The sequence below is a fragment of the Pantherophis guttatus genome, chromosome 6 (assembly GCF_059756535.1).
Source record: "Pantherophis guttatus breed Tessera chromosome 6, ASM5975653v1, whole genome shotgun sequence".
Classification (NCBI taxonomy): Eukaryota; Metazoa; Chordata; class Lepidosauria; order Squamata; family Colubridae; genus Pantherophis; species Pantherophis guttatus.
The window spans coordinates 37,311,640-37,327,048 of NC_142068.1; the positions used below are offsets into that span (position 1 = coordinate 37,311,640).

At 36.4% G+C, this 15,409-nt stretch overlaps 1 protein-coding gene and 1 long non-coding RNA gene across 2 annotated transcripts; one reads left to right on the forward strand and one right to left on the reverse strand.

Annotated features, from left to right (window-relative positions):
• Positions 1 to 330: 330 nt before the first annotated feature.
• On the reverse strand, positions 331 to 3,987 carry COPS9 (COP9 signalosome subunit 9). The gene is made up of 3 exons (XM_034439493.2): positions 3,881 to 3,987; positions 1,646 to 1,718; positions 331 to 598 (listed from the first exon to the last, which is right to left on the reverse strand). Exons 1-3 carry the CDS (start codon positions 3,941 to 3,943, stop codon positions 561 to 563), a joined length of 174 nt encoding a protein of 57 aa, XP_034295384.1. The 5' UTR covers positions 3,944 to 3,987; the 3' UTR covers positions 331 to 560.
• On the forward strand, positions 3,714 to 13,888 carry LOC117678423 (uncharacterized). Its single transcript, XR_004595034.3, has 3 exons — positions 3,714 to 4,761; positions 9,779 to 9,913; positions 13,792 to 13,888. It is a non-coding gene; the product is annotated as an uncharacterized LOC117678423 (long non-coding RNA).
• Positions 13,889 to 15,409: the final 1,521 nt, after the last annotated feature.

The following is a 15,409-nucleotide window of genomic DNA, read 5'->3' on the forward strand; positions in this document are numbered from 1 at the left end:
AATGATATGAGGAGGGCATCATAATTATTTGTGGCATTAATATTTAATGTTTTTTTTTGCTTTTATGTTTTTGCAAGCTATGCAGAGTTGCCTGACAGTGAGACGGGCAGCATATAAATTTAAAAAGAAATCAGCACTTCCTCCTCATATACCCATACATGAAATGACATCAAATGAATGAAAGCACATTCCATCTTAATCATATGCAGTGAATTATGGATTTTTGGGCTATGAACATATGAGAGTTTCTTCTATGTGGGGAGATAATATGCTTACAACTTACCTTCTCTAATCCTAATTTTAGAATGATCCAATTGAAAAAGCAAGCCATTTTTTTCAAAATTAAATATTTATTTAGATTTTATTATAGCAAGTCTATACAATTCTACATCTAAACAAATCCTAATGGAAATGAGCTTCATAATTCTTCTCTTATCCATCTTTAGCCATTTCACATTGCCTTCATGTCTTAGTGACTACGTTCACATTTCCTTTTTGTTTAGAACATAGTCTTTATAAGAAATGTAAATATTCAGCACCACATAGCTGGAAGACACATTTCACTGGATATCGTCATCGTCAAACATATCTTCAAAATCTAAAAGGATAATAAATGAATACCACAGAGAGGTAAATATAACTCCATTGTTCTGTTTTAACAAAAACATACATAACTGAATAGGTCAATTTAGTTTATGGGATCTTAACTACAAAAAGCAGACTTACCACCAAATGCCAAAAAAGGAGGTATTTATTGTCTAGATTTTTGCCACCCAGATTTAGTAAATACAGTTTAGTAACAATACAAAATTTATTCCTCATTTTGGAATAAAAAGTCTTGAAATCCATTCAATAAATTCATAAGAAATTCAACTGAAAATGGGAAGGTCATTATGTAAAGTTGGGATTCTTGAGCACTGATCACATAATGCAACTCCATGAGTTATTTTAACATGCTAAAGGATTGATTTTTAAAAGCCCCCGTCCCCCAAAGTACTTATTTTATAGCAGGGTTGGACAACCTTTTGTGACGCACAGATCAAAGGCCATCGGTTGTCCATTTTACAGAATCAGAATATTGAGTAGGGAATACTATGGTAGTCTGGCATAAGCTATCAGTTCACTTAACTCATTCAGCATGTAATGGTTTCCTTATTTCAGTTATATGTTGATGCTAAAAGTTTGCTGTTTTTCTATGTTATTGTGAATCACTTCCGTTTCTACTGAATAGCATGCTACTATTTGGGCACTGATTATTCCTGTCCCTCAAAAGTGGCACAATGCCAGAACTTCTTTGGTCTTGATTGCTATTGAGCTATTGTACAATCTGAAGGATACACATGTATTCTGTATATACTGCTGTTACAAAACAGAAGGATGTCCCAAGGTTTTCTGCTTAATAGACAATGCATTTGATGATAAATCTTTAAAATGTTATGTATCCAATAACCCCTGATTAATAAAACATAATGGTCCTACTGATTGGGCATCATTTGCTTGATAAACTTGGAAGCTTAACATTCCCTCAGATGTTGTTCTGATGTTTTTAGCTATGTTTCTAGTAAAGCCACTAAGAAATAACATTTTAAAAAACAGCAATGACTAAAATAAACATGTCTGGTTTAAAATAAATTTGAACACTTACTATTAAAGAAGTCTGCATGTACTGCTTTTTCATTAGCTGCTAGATCCATCAATAAACCTGTACTTCCTCCAGCCTGAAAAAGAATTGGTTTGTCATCTGTACCAATTTATTCATATAATAATTATTTAGCTTTAAATTTTTTTTACAGTTCTCTAGTTTCTACTTTCTACTTGCTCACCTAAATCTAGCATAATTTACACAGAATCATCGATAACTTTAATTGCTTATTACTATTATTGAATTAAGATAAAATGACTAAGATTATAATGGAAATTATAATTATAATGTCTGTGCAGCATTTCTTTCTCCTCTCAAAAATCTCACCTAAAAATCTCATCTAAAAAGCAGAAACATGGTGGTGCTGGTGGAATGACAGATAAACATAAACTTTTCTCTTTTCTCTGAAATTAAGGGAATGGTTAGGAGGAATGAAGACACGTGGGGAATTGGAAGAGGTTCTAGGAGGAAAACGGTTGTCTTGGTTAAATTATAGCCAAGTGGAACAATGGACTAAAAATTGGATAAGAGAGAGAGTTAACGAGGTTTGAGGAATTAATTGAAAAAAATCAAACTGTAAAGGAAGAAAATAAAGGGATAAAAGGCTTAATGAGCGGAATCTATAAAATATTGTTGGAGGAAGAGGAGAGGGGAAATTTAGAAAAGATGGTATGGGAAACCGATTTGAAGATACAAATAGGGACAGAATTTGGCAACAAAGAGTGTTGAGAAATATGTCAGTAAGAATAAAAGAGAATTACTACAAAATGGTATGGAGGTGGTACTTAACTCCGGTTAGATTAAGCAATATGAATCAGCACTAGTCAGATAACTATTGGAGAGGTTGTGGGGAAAAAGGAATGTATTTACATATGTGGTGGGATTGTAAATTTGTGCAAAAATTGTGGAAGATGGTGTTTAAGGAGATAGAAGAAATTGTAGGAATAAAGGTAGACTCAGTTCCTACAACCGTTCATCATGTTTTAGTCTCCAGTCTCCTAATCATCCTGGTTGCTCTTCTCTGTATTTTTTTTTTGCTAACCTCACTTCTACTACCAACCTGCCTTCCATTGAGGACCTGTATACTGCAAGAGTCAAAAAAAGGGCTGTGAAAATATTTACAGCCCCCTCGCATCCTGGTCATAAATTGTTTCAACTCCTACCCTCAAAATGACACTATAGAGTACTGCATACCAGAACAAGTAGACACAAGGAGAGTTTTTCCCCGAACGCCATCACTCTGCTACAGAAATAATTCCCTCAACACTGTCAAACTAGTTACTAACTAGTAACTAGTTACTAAGTCTGCAATACTATTAATCTTCTCATTGTTCCTATCAGCCATCTCCTCCCACTTATGACTGTATGACTGTAACCTTGTTGCTGGTATCCTTAGGATTTATATTGACTGTTTCCTAATATGATTTGATTGCTTATTTGTACCCTATGACTATCATTAAGTGTTGTACCTTATGATTCTTGACGAATATATCTTTTCTTTTATGTACACCGAGAGCGTATGCACCAAAGACAAATTCCTTGTGTATCCAATCACACTTGGCCAATAAAGAATAGGAATAGGAATAGAAATATTAAACCGGCCTGGCCTAATTTTCTCCCGTTTTAAAATTCTTTTAAATCGAAATTTTAATTTGTTTTAAACTATTGGGATTTTTAATTATCTCGGGCTAAATTATTTAATCTGGTTTTAATTATATCTTTTAACTTTTGTATCTATGTATTTTATTTTGTGCCTGTTCACTGCCCTGAGTCCTTCGGGAGTAGGGCGGTATATAAATCTAATAAAAGAAAAAGAAAAAGAAAGAAAGAAAGAATAGGAATAGGAATAGAATAGGAATAGAATTGTCCTCTCCTCTCCTCTTCTGGAAATTGTGCTTCTCTAACCATCTTAATGCTATTAGAAAGTGGGAGCCCCTCAAATATTGGAAATATCTCTCTTTCTCAACCAGCCCTTTAAAACCCACCCTTGTGAAGCATCCAATCTGCCCGCCCTCCCTCGTTCAACCAGAGACCAGTAGTGGAAGAGAGGGACTGTCCTTCCTGGCAAAACAAAACTCTGCCTTCATTAACTGACAACGCACAGAAGGGACCGCAGCGCCGCCCACTTCTATCCAAGGACGTCGTGGAACCCTATTTCCGAGGACCGGAGACAAAAAAGCTCTGCCCGGGAAGGCTGTCTTGCTGCTGCCGTTGCTGCTGCCGCCGCCGCCGCCTCACCTCGTCAAGGTCGACATAAGGCCCCGCGCCCTCAGGAAACATCTCGTCCACCGCCGGCTTCATCGCTACCCTCGTTCCTTAGAGCCACCTACATCCGGTTCCAGAAAGAATCTGCTTCCGGCTTCTCTAGGAGTGCGGGAGGAGGTGACCTCTGTGGTTTTCATCAAGTTTCTGGGACTCCGACGAAAGGAGCGTAGGGGGAAAGTGTGAAGCTTCATCGGTGCTGGCCGTAAAGATCTTGGGCGTTTCTTCCAAAGACACAAGCCAGGATGCTGCTGCTTGGTGGTGCTTTTTTGGGGTCTCACGAAAGCTTAGCAGCATTGAATGGTTGCATTCGCACAACCAGCATTATTTGGCCAGTTGCAGATTTAAGTGTACCTTCAGCGTCTCCTTGCCTCATTTAACCCTTATTATTTAACCCTTACAATAGTGGAGCATAAAAACTCACTCTTGTTGGCAGCATGCTGCCCAGGCAGGCTAAAGTTGATCATGGATATTTCTATCGGAAGCCTGCGGCTCCCACAAACTCGGGAGTGAGTCTGGTTCTCTTCCCTTGTATAAAATAATTTTGAAAATTGAGAGAACTAATAGAAATAAAAATCACTGAAAATCATCCAGATTTGTGCTTAGGCGATTATAACCCTACCTCAATGTACCTTAGATTATTGGATGCCCCCAAGAATAACAGAAATTGGACCTAGAAAAGGGGACCAAAGGACCTGTCCAGGTAGTTGCCAGGAGTTAAGACTGATTTGAAGGCACAAAAGAGCAAAATAAATTTTACAGTTTGATCCAGCGCATCTGCGTATATAGGTTAATGCTTAATGCTTAATGACTGGTTGCTTAGCGACTTCAAAGTTACGATGTCCACCCCACTCCAGGTAATTACAACCCAATTTTGAAGTTCCAATGTCTGCACCCACCTCACAATTATATGATCATATTTGGAGCACTTAGCAACCAGCTTGCATTTATAGCCCATTATTTTTGCTGGTTTCTGGCGGTTTCTGCCAATGGATATAATGGATTATAGCGATTTGCTTAATGCTGTAAAAAAGGTCATAAATTTGACCTTAATGACCCCCCCTCAATGTACAACCATAATTCTGGGCTAAATTATGGTTGTCAATGGAGAACTACCTGTACTCCAACAATAAGCTGTATATGTGAAGCCTGACCCAAGAAAAACCAAAATTACATAATTTAGCAGTTAATTTTTCTTATATTTCTTGATCACAGTTCAGTTTAGGTCCAAGTAATAATATTTAAATCAACTTTATTTGTACTAAAATGTACAAAGCTAATACGACCACTGTTTTAGTAGTTCACTATACTCTTAGTGTACTTAATTTAAACTAGAAAAGTCAAGTCATACAATTCAAACATTCTGGCTATTTAGTTTGATGTGGTTATAGATTTGGTTGTCCAACTATTCAATTTTTCACTGGGTGGTGTAACAGTTAACTCCAGGGCTGCAGATCTGGTTTCTACCAATCTTAATGTATAATATTAAATTTTGTGCTAACAGATTAGTAGAAGTTGGGTCCGTAGGCCTTGGACCTGCATCTTTCAGTGAAAAATTGAATAGGTTTTCATGCTAGTCATTTTCATTTTTAAAAGATTATTTAGAACGGAACATATGCTTCCCTTACAATATTTATCTGTGATTCCTGACCTAGTTTCATACAGTGATCATTTCACACAGCTTAAGCTCCAGCCTAATTATCTTTTTTACTACTCAGACTACCCAGCTTGATAGAAAACATCTCGATCTATAAGATATGCTGATACACATGGGAACTAAATTAGTTTTTTTCTAGTTTCTTATCTAGTTCTAATGAAATACCATCTCCTAAGACAAATTCTTTGCACTGTAGGACACAGGAGCTGCTTAAATGTCAAGATGTATAGTTTTATACAGTTATTTGACATCTAGGAGCAGTGAGCTTGACAAAAAGTCAAATTCAAAAGTCACATTCAAGTGTATCTGTACTGTGTACTATATATTACTTATATACACTTAAGCATATATTTTTTAAAAAGCTTCTCTGAATAAGTAAAGTAACTTTCAACTGGATTTAAACATGCTTTTTCGACCACCAAAGATATTTGCTTCCTTGAGACCTTTTTGCTCAGTATTATGTGCACTAATTTATTTATTACTAATTATGGATAATTTTTACTGAAATGCAAAAAGCACTAATATTCTGATCATCTACTTTGAAGCCTTGATGATATACCAGTCATTATTTCCTAGACAGCCAAAGGTGTCAGTAAATCTTTCAGTTTGTAATGATGGTTGTCTCACAACAAATATTTTAAACTGTCTGCAAGTGCCCCCTACTGTACAGTTTATGAAAATAGTGACTATAAACAGAATATTTATAGAGTTTAGATGCTTTTGTTTATTGATAAATAATGAATATGTTTTCATATTTCATAATAAAACTATATTGCATCATTTTAGGATTATTATATGAACTTTCTTCTCTTATTCCTCCCCTCAGCTCCCTCAAAAGAAAGCTCTTTTTTTTATACCAGTTCATTAATGTTGCTTTAGAAGTTGCCAATGGGAACATTATTGATTGCTAAAAGGTCTATCCATCTCATTTGTTATTCTTCAGCATTCGAGATTTCTCAGCAAGTTTTTTAAAAGGTTAAAATGATGCAGATAATTTTTTGAATTTGAACTTTTTTGCCTGCACCATTGGTCTTTTTGTGCAATAAATCTTAACAGATTGTGATAATCCTTTCTGCAAATCATAGCTTTCTTTTTATTTATCACAAAACAACCCTTCAAAGTATATTTAAATTTCTAACTACTTTTGAAGTTACTCGTGTTCAATTTTAAAAAAAAATTATGATAACTGATTTTAATATTAGAGTGACCGCCAGAAGCTGATCAAAAGCTAAGGACATTTTAGGATGGAAATCTAAGGACATCCTAGGAAGGAAATCTAAGGACATTTTAGGAAGGAAATCTAAGGACATTTTAGGAAGGAAAGAAAAATTGCAATGCACCTTCCCCTTTAGTTAATTATTATTATTTCTTTTACAAATAAAGGAGAAGGCAATTTGTTATCACATTACACCAAAATTATCCGATAAACTTGCTTTGTACTATGCTATTTTGAATTTAAGTCACTTGATGTATCTTTTTGCTTTCATTTCAGTACATACAATGGATGCTTACAGCATGAACAAGAGAAATTAGCATTATCACTGTGATATTTGACTCTTGGCTTACTGACTTATACAAGTAACCATTGACAAGGGAATGGCTGTGTAAAAAAAAAATTGGGTTAATGCTTTTTGACAAGGTATAATTCCATCATACCTTTCCCATATTTTTAGCAGTAATGTCAGTTGACTTCATATGATGACCCTTTGACATTTCCATTCTCATTTAACATTTGAGGAGCCTTTGCTCTTTCATTTTTCGGACTGAACCATTCTTCTCTGGAGAGCTTGATATTTGCTTTTGGAGAACTATTTTGGCTACAACTGAGAGGTTCAGTCACAAGGATTAGATTTGGGTTGATGTCTATTCCTTCAGTCTTCTGCTTTGCAAGTCTTGCTTGGCAAGACAGGTAAGATTGCAGATCATTGTTTTAGTTTAAGCAAACCATTATAGCAATCTTCCTCTGATTTGTCAAAATAGGGATGGAGAGAGTTTTAGACGCTTAAGAGCTGTATTCATGATTATCACTGTGTTGGCCAGAGCTTCTGTAAGTGGAGCCAGAGGTGAATCGATTCCTTTTGTGTTTTGTCCTCTAAGATTAAGAATAAGAGGAAAGTTGTCATTCTGTTTATAGAAACTGTCTGGAGTGGCAAATGAAATTTGTTTCAGGATCCAATCTGAATCGGTCACCAGGACCAAAAGTTTATTCTTCCAAGCTTTCAGCCTCATGCTGGAATCCGTCATCAAGAAACATCTCTTCTCCAGAATATGTGCACTGAGATGTTCTATGCATTGCATTTATATAGCATTTGTTTCAGTCCTTCAACAAAAGCAGCAAACCATGTAGTGTCCGGTGCCTAATATAATGGCCTCGCTTTGCTTAAAATTTTATTGCTTCAGCTTCTTCTCCTAGTTCTTTTTTTCTTTAAAGGCTGTTAATTGAGTTCTTGCCAGTATCCAGCTTTTAAAATTAGACTACTGGCTCCTCTTTTTGTGCTAGAGAAATGTATCTATTCTTTCCTGCTGAGACCCTTCTACATCACTAGTTAAAACAGTCTCATACCTGCATGAGTTTATATTACCTCTAAAGTCTTGCCCTAAAGAACTCCAGGAAAGTATAACTACTGTATCTGAGCTGCAGAAATTCAGTGAGCTCTAAATGTTGGCAACATATATGGACAACTCAATCATTCGCTAAGATTTTTGTAAGTCAAATATATTCCTGTGAAAATAGGGGCAAGCATAGAGAAAAAAGTCAGACACAAGCGAGTCTGCGGGAGGATGAAGATGATTGCATAGCAAACTTTTAAGAATACCAATTGTCCAATTTAAATACCATTAGTTTGACCACCTTCAGCCCAAAAAACCAAACAGCATATTTGCTTAGAAAGTGTCATTCAAGACTTGGCATTCCATATTTTTTTTTCTATTCTTGATGGCTGATTTGGGGACTCTGATAGGTTGTTCAGGCACAAGCTAAATATGAGCACAAAAATCACAGCTCAAATAAATAAAAGTCTCCTTCCCTTTGAAACTGATAAAGCTTAGTATAACTTATCTAACCAATGACATGTTTTAAGGTACACACTAATTTTTTTCCTACCACATTCTACATAATTCCTTTTTGCTCTTAATTATAGCCATATAGCAAACAATCCTCATTCCTGTAATTTAGCTAGTATCTTAATAATAGAATTTTCTCCCTTTTCACCTCTTGACCTTGTGCTTATTGTTTGCTTCAAAGCCATGAGAAAACCAGATGTATAATTATAACTGCTAATGTTTATACAAAGTAGGTGATACTTCTAAAAAATACTTAATTTTTTGCAGCTACAATTAATCCGAGTCATTACATTTACAACCCATTTTGGGCAAGAGGTATAAATATGGATTAAGAATTAAGAAACATATCCTTCCAATCCGTGCAGCAACAATACTGTTATACAGTAGAATGAATTTGTTTTTCAAAGGCACAGTTGTTCCGGTTTCCATTAGTTTTGCTTTCTCTGTAACATCCCCTATTTACTGTTCAATAGTTGATTGTTGAAAAAAAGCAGAGGAGCATTTAGAGTCCAGTTTAGTGGCATTAACTGAGGAAGATGCTATTTCTAGAAAGTTATGGAGAAAGATGCAGGCTTAGGGACAGAATGAACAAAAGGACTACCATTCAAATGGAGAAGCATATGGGGTATCACGACTTTTGAAATATCCCAGTAATGGAGTACTTTCATGGGAAAGCAGATTGGCTTTTTGCAGCTGCAGAAACAAAAACAACAGAGAATTGTCCATCATGAGTTAGAATGTATTTGCCTCTTGCAGTTTGGAATGAAAATTGGGAATAATAAAGTGCTCCAGTACTACTCTAACCCACTCAGGTGAAATGGCTTAAGCTTTGAATCTTGATTAAGTATGGCACTTATCTTCTCAACTTTGGACATTAGATAAATGTGTCCTTATTCTATCAGCCATTTGACCTCATATTTTAACTAGTCTGTAAAGTTGATGTATTAAAGATGGTTTCATTGAGCCTCACTGCTAGATTATGATTGGTTGAACACCATTGTTGGAATTTCATATGAGCTGAAACACATGATTTGAATGCAATAAATAAATAAATAAATAAATAAATAAATAAATAAATAAATGGCTGTTATTCAACTCTGTAACTCCTTTCTTCCTTTGCATTTCTTTACTGCTGCTGTAACATGAAAATCCAGGTGAAGGTGCTATATGAATTCTCACAGGAACAAAGAAATATTTGAAGCATCGTAATTTTACTGAAATTATGAAGATTTATGAAACACAGAAGACTGATGAGAATGCAGTTTAATCACCGAAGCCCCCTGCAGGCGGTAAGTATAGATATCTCTGTATAAAAAAGGTATTTCCATGAAAGATTGTGAGGATTGTTTTTATAAGCAGAAAAAAGCTCTTCTGCTTAATGAAGAACATTTGTCCCCAGCTGAACATCTTGTCAGCGATAATCATTTTCTTTAGCCTTTATGACAATCCAAAGGAATAATGATATTTCTGAGAAGATCAAAGGCCTGTAAAAATCAAACAAGGAATGTACTGGGCAAAATTCTTAAAATACGAGAATTAGAAGAAAAAATACAGATGGAATGAACAGAAACCCACTATATAGTACAATTGCGACTTGATATATTGATTTTGAAACAAGATACTTAAACAAGAAATAGCAACATGGTATCTGCTTTTTATTATTTGGTTCAATCACAGTAGTAAATCAACAAGTTCACTAATTATACACAATGCAATGTGCTTTTATAGAGTAATTGGAACCGGCATAAATTTATGCTACCAGCCATTCGGTCAGAATTATATGCATCAGTTATTTTGCTGTCTAATACATTAAAAACTAAATGGAAGTTATTCCTGTATTTTCCTATAGTGGAAATGATATGTCTATTATTATTAGTGTTGTAAAATGTTTGATTGTGCTTGTGTTAGTAAAATTAACACAATATTATAAATAGAAAATTTACAGTTTCCATAAAGTTTCTTCAAATAGTTTATGAGAATAACTTCAGGATTCCCTAGGGGAATTAAGGTGATATTCCTTAATGTTGAACAGATTAAACATTGGGGGACGCATGATTCTGTTATATAAAAGCCAAGTCTGATAGGGAAGATAGGTCACATATAAAGTCAGTCAGACAGCCATGGCCTCAGCCTTTCTTCTGCTTTTTTTTTTTTTTTTTTTAATCAGGCAGAATTCCTAGGAAACAAAACAAATTTACTGTGCCTGAGCTGGGAAAAGCTCTACCATCTCCCCAGCAGGTTTGATAAATTATTGGAATTAGCTATAGAGACTAAGTGAGGTTTGGGGAAAATGAGCAGAAGACTTCTAGGTAATTCTGGTTATTTCTAAAACAATCAGTGTCTCATGCACTGGAAGTTATTGGGGAAGATACTGGTACATGTTGGAAGATTGGTGAGGGCAGCAGGAACTATGAGGATTTGAACCACCCTTATATATATATAATATTCTTTATTGATTTGAATATATGTTCAGATTATTTCAGAATTTGAATTTTATCCCCAACCTAACAAAGGTAGCTAACCAAAGCAAAATCCATTGCAGTTCTCCATCAGACACTGTGTAGCAAGTAGAAGATATATTTTAATTGAACATTATTTAGCAAACAAAAAGGTATACAGTGCATGTAATTAATTGACAGCATCCACCATCTTGATGTAATGAATGATTAATATACAATTACCTAGCTCATTACACCAGTAATGCAAATTAGCTGCCTGAATTAGTTCAGGGAAAAAGTTCACATTTGTTCAGAACTACTCAATAGCTTGTTGGAATGATGACAAATTGCCCCCTGTTCAAGGACATGGACTGAAATCCTAATGAAACCAAGATCCCTTCTGGAGAGCCTGTGGTTGCCTCAGAACTTTTTTCAGAACTTAGTCTTGTCAATCAATTTAGACAAATAAATAGATGGGAAACAATCTGGTTATTTCTCAGAAGATTGGCGGGGAGATATTCATCAGAGTAAACAGTAAGGATGGGAAAGCTTGAAAGGTCTGACCCTGATTTCCAGGACCTGGCACTCAATTGAGGCTGGTTACATAGCAAGAAACAAGAAATGCTGACCACACGGCTCAGGAGTATACATTACAAAATGCCCTATTCTTCCCTTCCCACTGCTGTTAACCAGAAAAAGATGACAGATTGGATCAGTGATCAAAGGTCAGGTCCTGAGGCCAAAGTATGTTAATGGTGGGAGGGAAATAGTTTTCCAAATCAACAGTACAGTTTTTAGGCCTTTAAAGTAGCTTCAGACAAAAGATGTGTGTCACTGCACATTCTATTTGTAGCTCATGGAGAGGTATCGCACTGCTTGCTTTCCCAATTCCAGGGATTGGGGGGAAAAAAAGAGAGATAGGTTAAACAAAGCTCATGGACTGTTTGTAGCCCACCTCTGCCTGTAGTTTATAAACTACAGGGTTGGATTCTTTGGATTGATAGGAAAAATGTCCAAATGTTTTTATCACTTTTAAAATAATAACAGAAAAAAAAAGAACAAAAGGAACAAAACACAATTGCATATATATTACCAAAAATACATAAGTGCAAAAATACAATATAGAATATGATATCTGGTTACAACAGTAAACAGTTATTATTCTATATATAGAATGTTTGGACATTTATCCAATGCAAATATGTAATATCTAAAATGCAAATAGGTAACTATCATACTTTTTAAACCTATATTTCATTATTCATATCCATACAATGTCTACATCTATAGCCAATTCAATCATAAGCAGTAATTAGATCTTCCGTCTATTGAGTAAATGGGGCCATATATTTATCTTTTTAATGTTGCAATATCAGTCTTTTAGTTATAATAATTTCACAGAGAATCCATTGTTTGTCAAACTACTAAGTATGTAATTCAAGAGAATATTATCCTCTGACAATTTTAGCTTTTGTTGCATAGTCACATTTACGTAGTCCACTACTTTCTTGGTAAGTATAGGACATGGTTTTTTAAGAAGCAGTGTTCTTATTACCTCTCCAACAAAATGCTGCCCTAGACATTCCTTTTCTATACAGACGTAATGGAATCAATTTAAGTAGAGGCGTATTATCATACAAATGTAAGTAGTTGCTTGTCAAACAGGTTTGGATCCAAACAGGCCCAATGTTGGTTTAAAATTTCCAAATATGCAAAAATACATGATATTAAAAGGCAGAGAGCACACATCCTTTTTAGAAAATAATCTGATGGATGAGCATTCCTTGTTGGCTTTTGAAGGTATAGAATACAAAATTTGGAGGTGGGGAAGCAGACTTGGGCTTTTGCCTTGAATATCTTATGGAATACAGCTTTCTGGAGGAAGGTTTGTTTGGCTAGGGCAGGATGTGTCACATGCTGGCCACGCCCATGCCCAGTTTAACAAAGAGGAAAAAAGTCCCGATACATCGCGTGTCACTGACATGACAATCCTTGGGCTAGGGCTTTCAATGTGAATACTCAAATGGTGAAAATCTGTTCTAGTATACTGCTGAAATCCCATTGGTAGCTCTAGGCTATACTTGCAGGACACATTTGCCAGTGATTATCTTAACCCTATTTTGTGTAATTAAAAGCCAATTTTATGGGTGTACATGCTCAACCATAAATTGACTGCATGAACTAGATTTGCTTGCTATAGTAGGTTAAAACATGATTAGCTAGTTTGTGGTGCAGTGTGGTATGCAAAACCAAGTCACAGCCTGTCATTTTGAAAACAATTCTCTTATTCTTGTAAGTGAAAATTCAGCAAACTTTTGATTGGATTGCCAGAGGCTAGTTAAAATTGCTTTAGAGACTAAAAAATACTAATTGACCATCTTAGTTTACTTAATGCTTAGCTAGTATTTTGAGGCATTCCTCATTGTTTCATTTTTCTTGAATAAATCCATTCTTTAACATATAGAATGTGATCAGTAGGTTTTGGGATTTAGCCAGTGCCCGAGAAACTTAAATACTTCACTGTTCACTAGCATGCTGTCTTTGCCTCTTAGACCATGGATATTCAGTCATTTCTCTCTTGATTTTTGTTCTGCACGGGATTTTGCCGGAACAAAAATTTAAAGGGTTTTCCAGATGGTTAAATGCTATTCACTGAAGAAGCTCAATAGCACATTAATATATATGTATGGTGCTTTCTAATCTCCAAATCTGTCATTTATTTAACTCAGATGGGATGCAATGGAGAGAGAAGTAGAATATTTTACTGCAGCATAATGCTGAACAGCTGTGCTTGGAGTTGATCATTACTCTTCATGTTGAAAAAAAGTTCAGTCATAGTCCATCACTTAGGAAGGTCTTTTAGTGCAAAAGATTTGGAGGATAACTAACCATAAGGTGAGTTCAATCTGTCTCATATAATAGCAGAATCTGCTTTTGAGTCTTTCTATTTTGAAAACAAAACAATATATGATCAAAAGTACTTTGCCCCTCCAGCCTTGTTGCTGAAAATATTGTAATAAAGAATGTTTAAACATCAGCTAATTGGTGACTTCTGTGTTATATTTATAATCAGATTTTTTAAATGCTTGTTTTGGAGTACAATTTATCTAGTGCTGCAGTACTGATCAGTGCTATAAATCAAGCACTATTAGCTTTGTTTTGGAATAAAAATGTAGTATGTGTGGTAAAGCATAGCCTTTGCCTGCAAGTGGTTTTAGATGCTAATCAATAATACCTTCAAATGGGCTGCGAAAGAAGCTGCTGTGCTTAAAATTCTAGCAAGCAACTAACCAGGGGAGAAACAGGCTCAAACTCAACCCCTCCAAGACCGAGTGGCTGTGGCTTCCGGCGTCCCGGTATAGTCAGCTGGTTCCATCGCTGACTATTGGGGCGAGATCCTGGCCCCCTCAGAGAGGGCTCGCAACTTGGGTGTTCTCCTGGATGCACGGCTGTCTTTGGAAGATCACATGATGGCCGTGGCCAGGGAAGCTTCCTATCGGGTTCGCCTGATGCACCAGTTGCGTCTCTTTCTGGACCGGGATGCCCTGCGCACGGTCACTCATATCCTTGTCACGTCCCATCTGGACTACTGCAACGTTCTCTACATGGGGCTCCCCTTGAAGAGCACTCGGCTCCAACTGGTCCAGAATGCGGCCGCGCGGGTGGTTATGGGTGCGACTCGGCGCACCCACATAACATCCCTCCTGCGCGAGCTGCACCGGCTCCCGGTGGTGTTCCGGGTGCGATTCAAGGTGTTGGTCACCACCTTTAAAGCGCTCTATGGCTTAGGACCGGGATATATATGAGACCGCCTTCTGCCATCAACAACCTCCCACCGTCCGATACGCTCCCACAGAGAGGGGTTCCTCAGGTGCCGTCGGCCAAACAATGCCGACTAGCGATACCCAGGGGGAGAGCCTTCTCTGTGGGGGCACCAGCCCTCTGGAATGAGCTGCCCCTAGAGCTTTGTCTTAGCCCTGATCTACGTACTTTTCGCCGCGCCCTTAAGACCCTTCTGTTCCAGCAAGCTGGACTGGCCTAATATGAATTTTAAATGGGTGTATGTGTGTTTTTAAATTGAGGGCCAATTTTATATATTCAATTTTAATTGGTTTTAAATTTTATATATCTATGTGTTTTTAATGTGGCTGTACACCGCCCTGAGTCCTTCGGGAGAAGGGCGGTATAGAAATCTAATAAACTTTCAAACTTTCAAACCATCTTGGCCAGTGGTTTATCTAAGAGCTTGAGATATGTGTGTCTAAAACAACTGAAGATATCAGGCTTGACACTGTATGACATAGCTTCTAATACTTGGTTTGTAAAATGAAGTCATACATAGAAATC

Bases quoted from the DNA above. Each gene is read 5' to 3' on its own strand.
- COPS9 (XM_034439493.2), bottom strand. From the start codon at position 3,943: ATGAAGCCGGCGGTGGACGAGATGTTTCCTGAGGGCGCGGGGCCTTAT. The intron at 1,719-3,880 runs GTGAGGCGGCGG...ATTCTTTTTCAG, and splicing joins CTTATGTCGACCTTGACGAG to GCTGGAGGAAGTACAGGTTT. The intron at 599-1,645 runs GTAAGTGTTCAA...TTATCCTTTTAG, and splicing joins ACATGCAGACTTCTTTAATA to ATTTTGAAGATATGTTTGAC.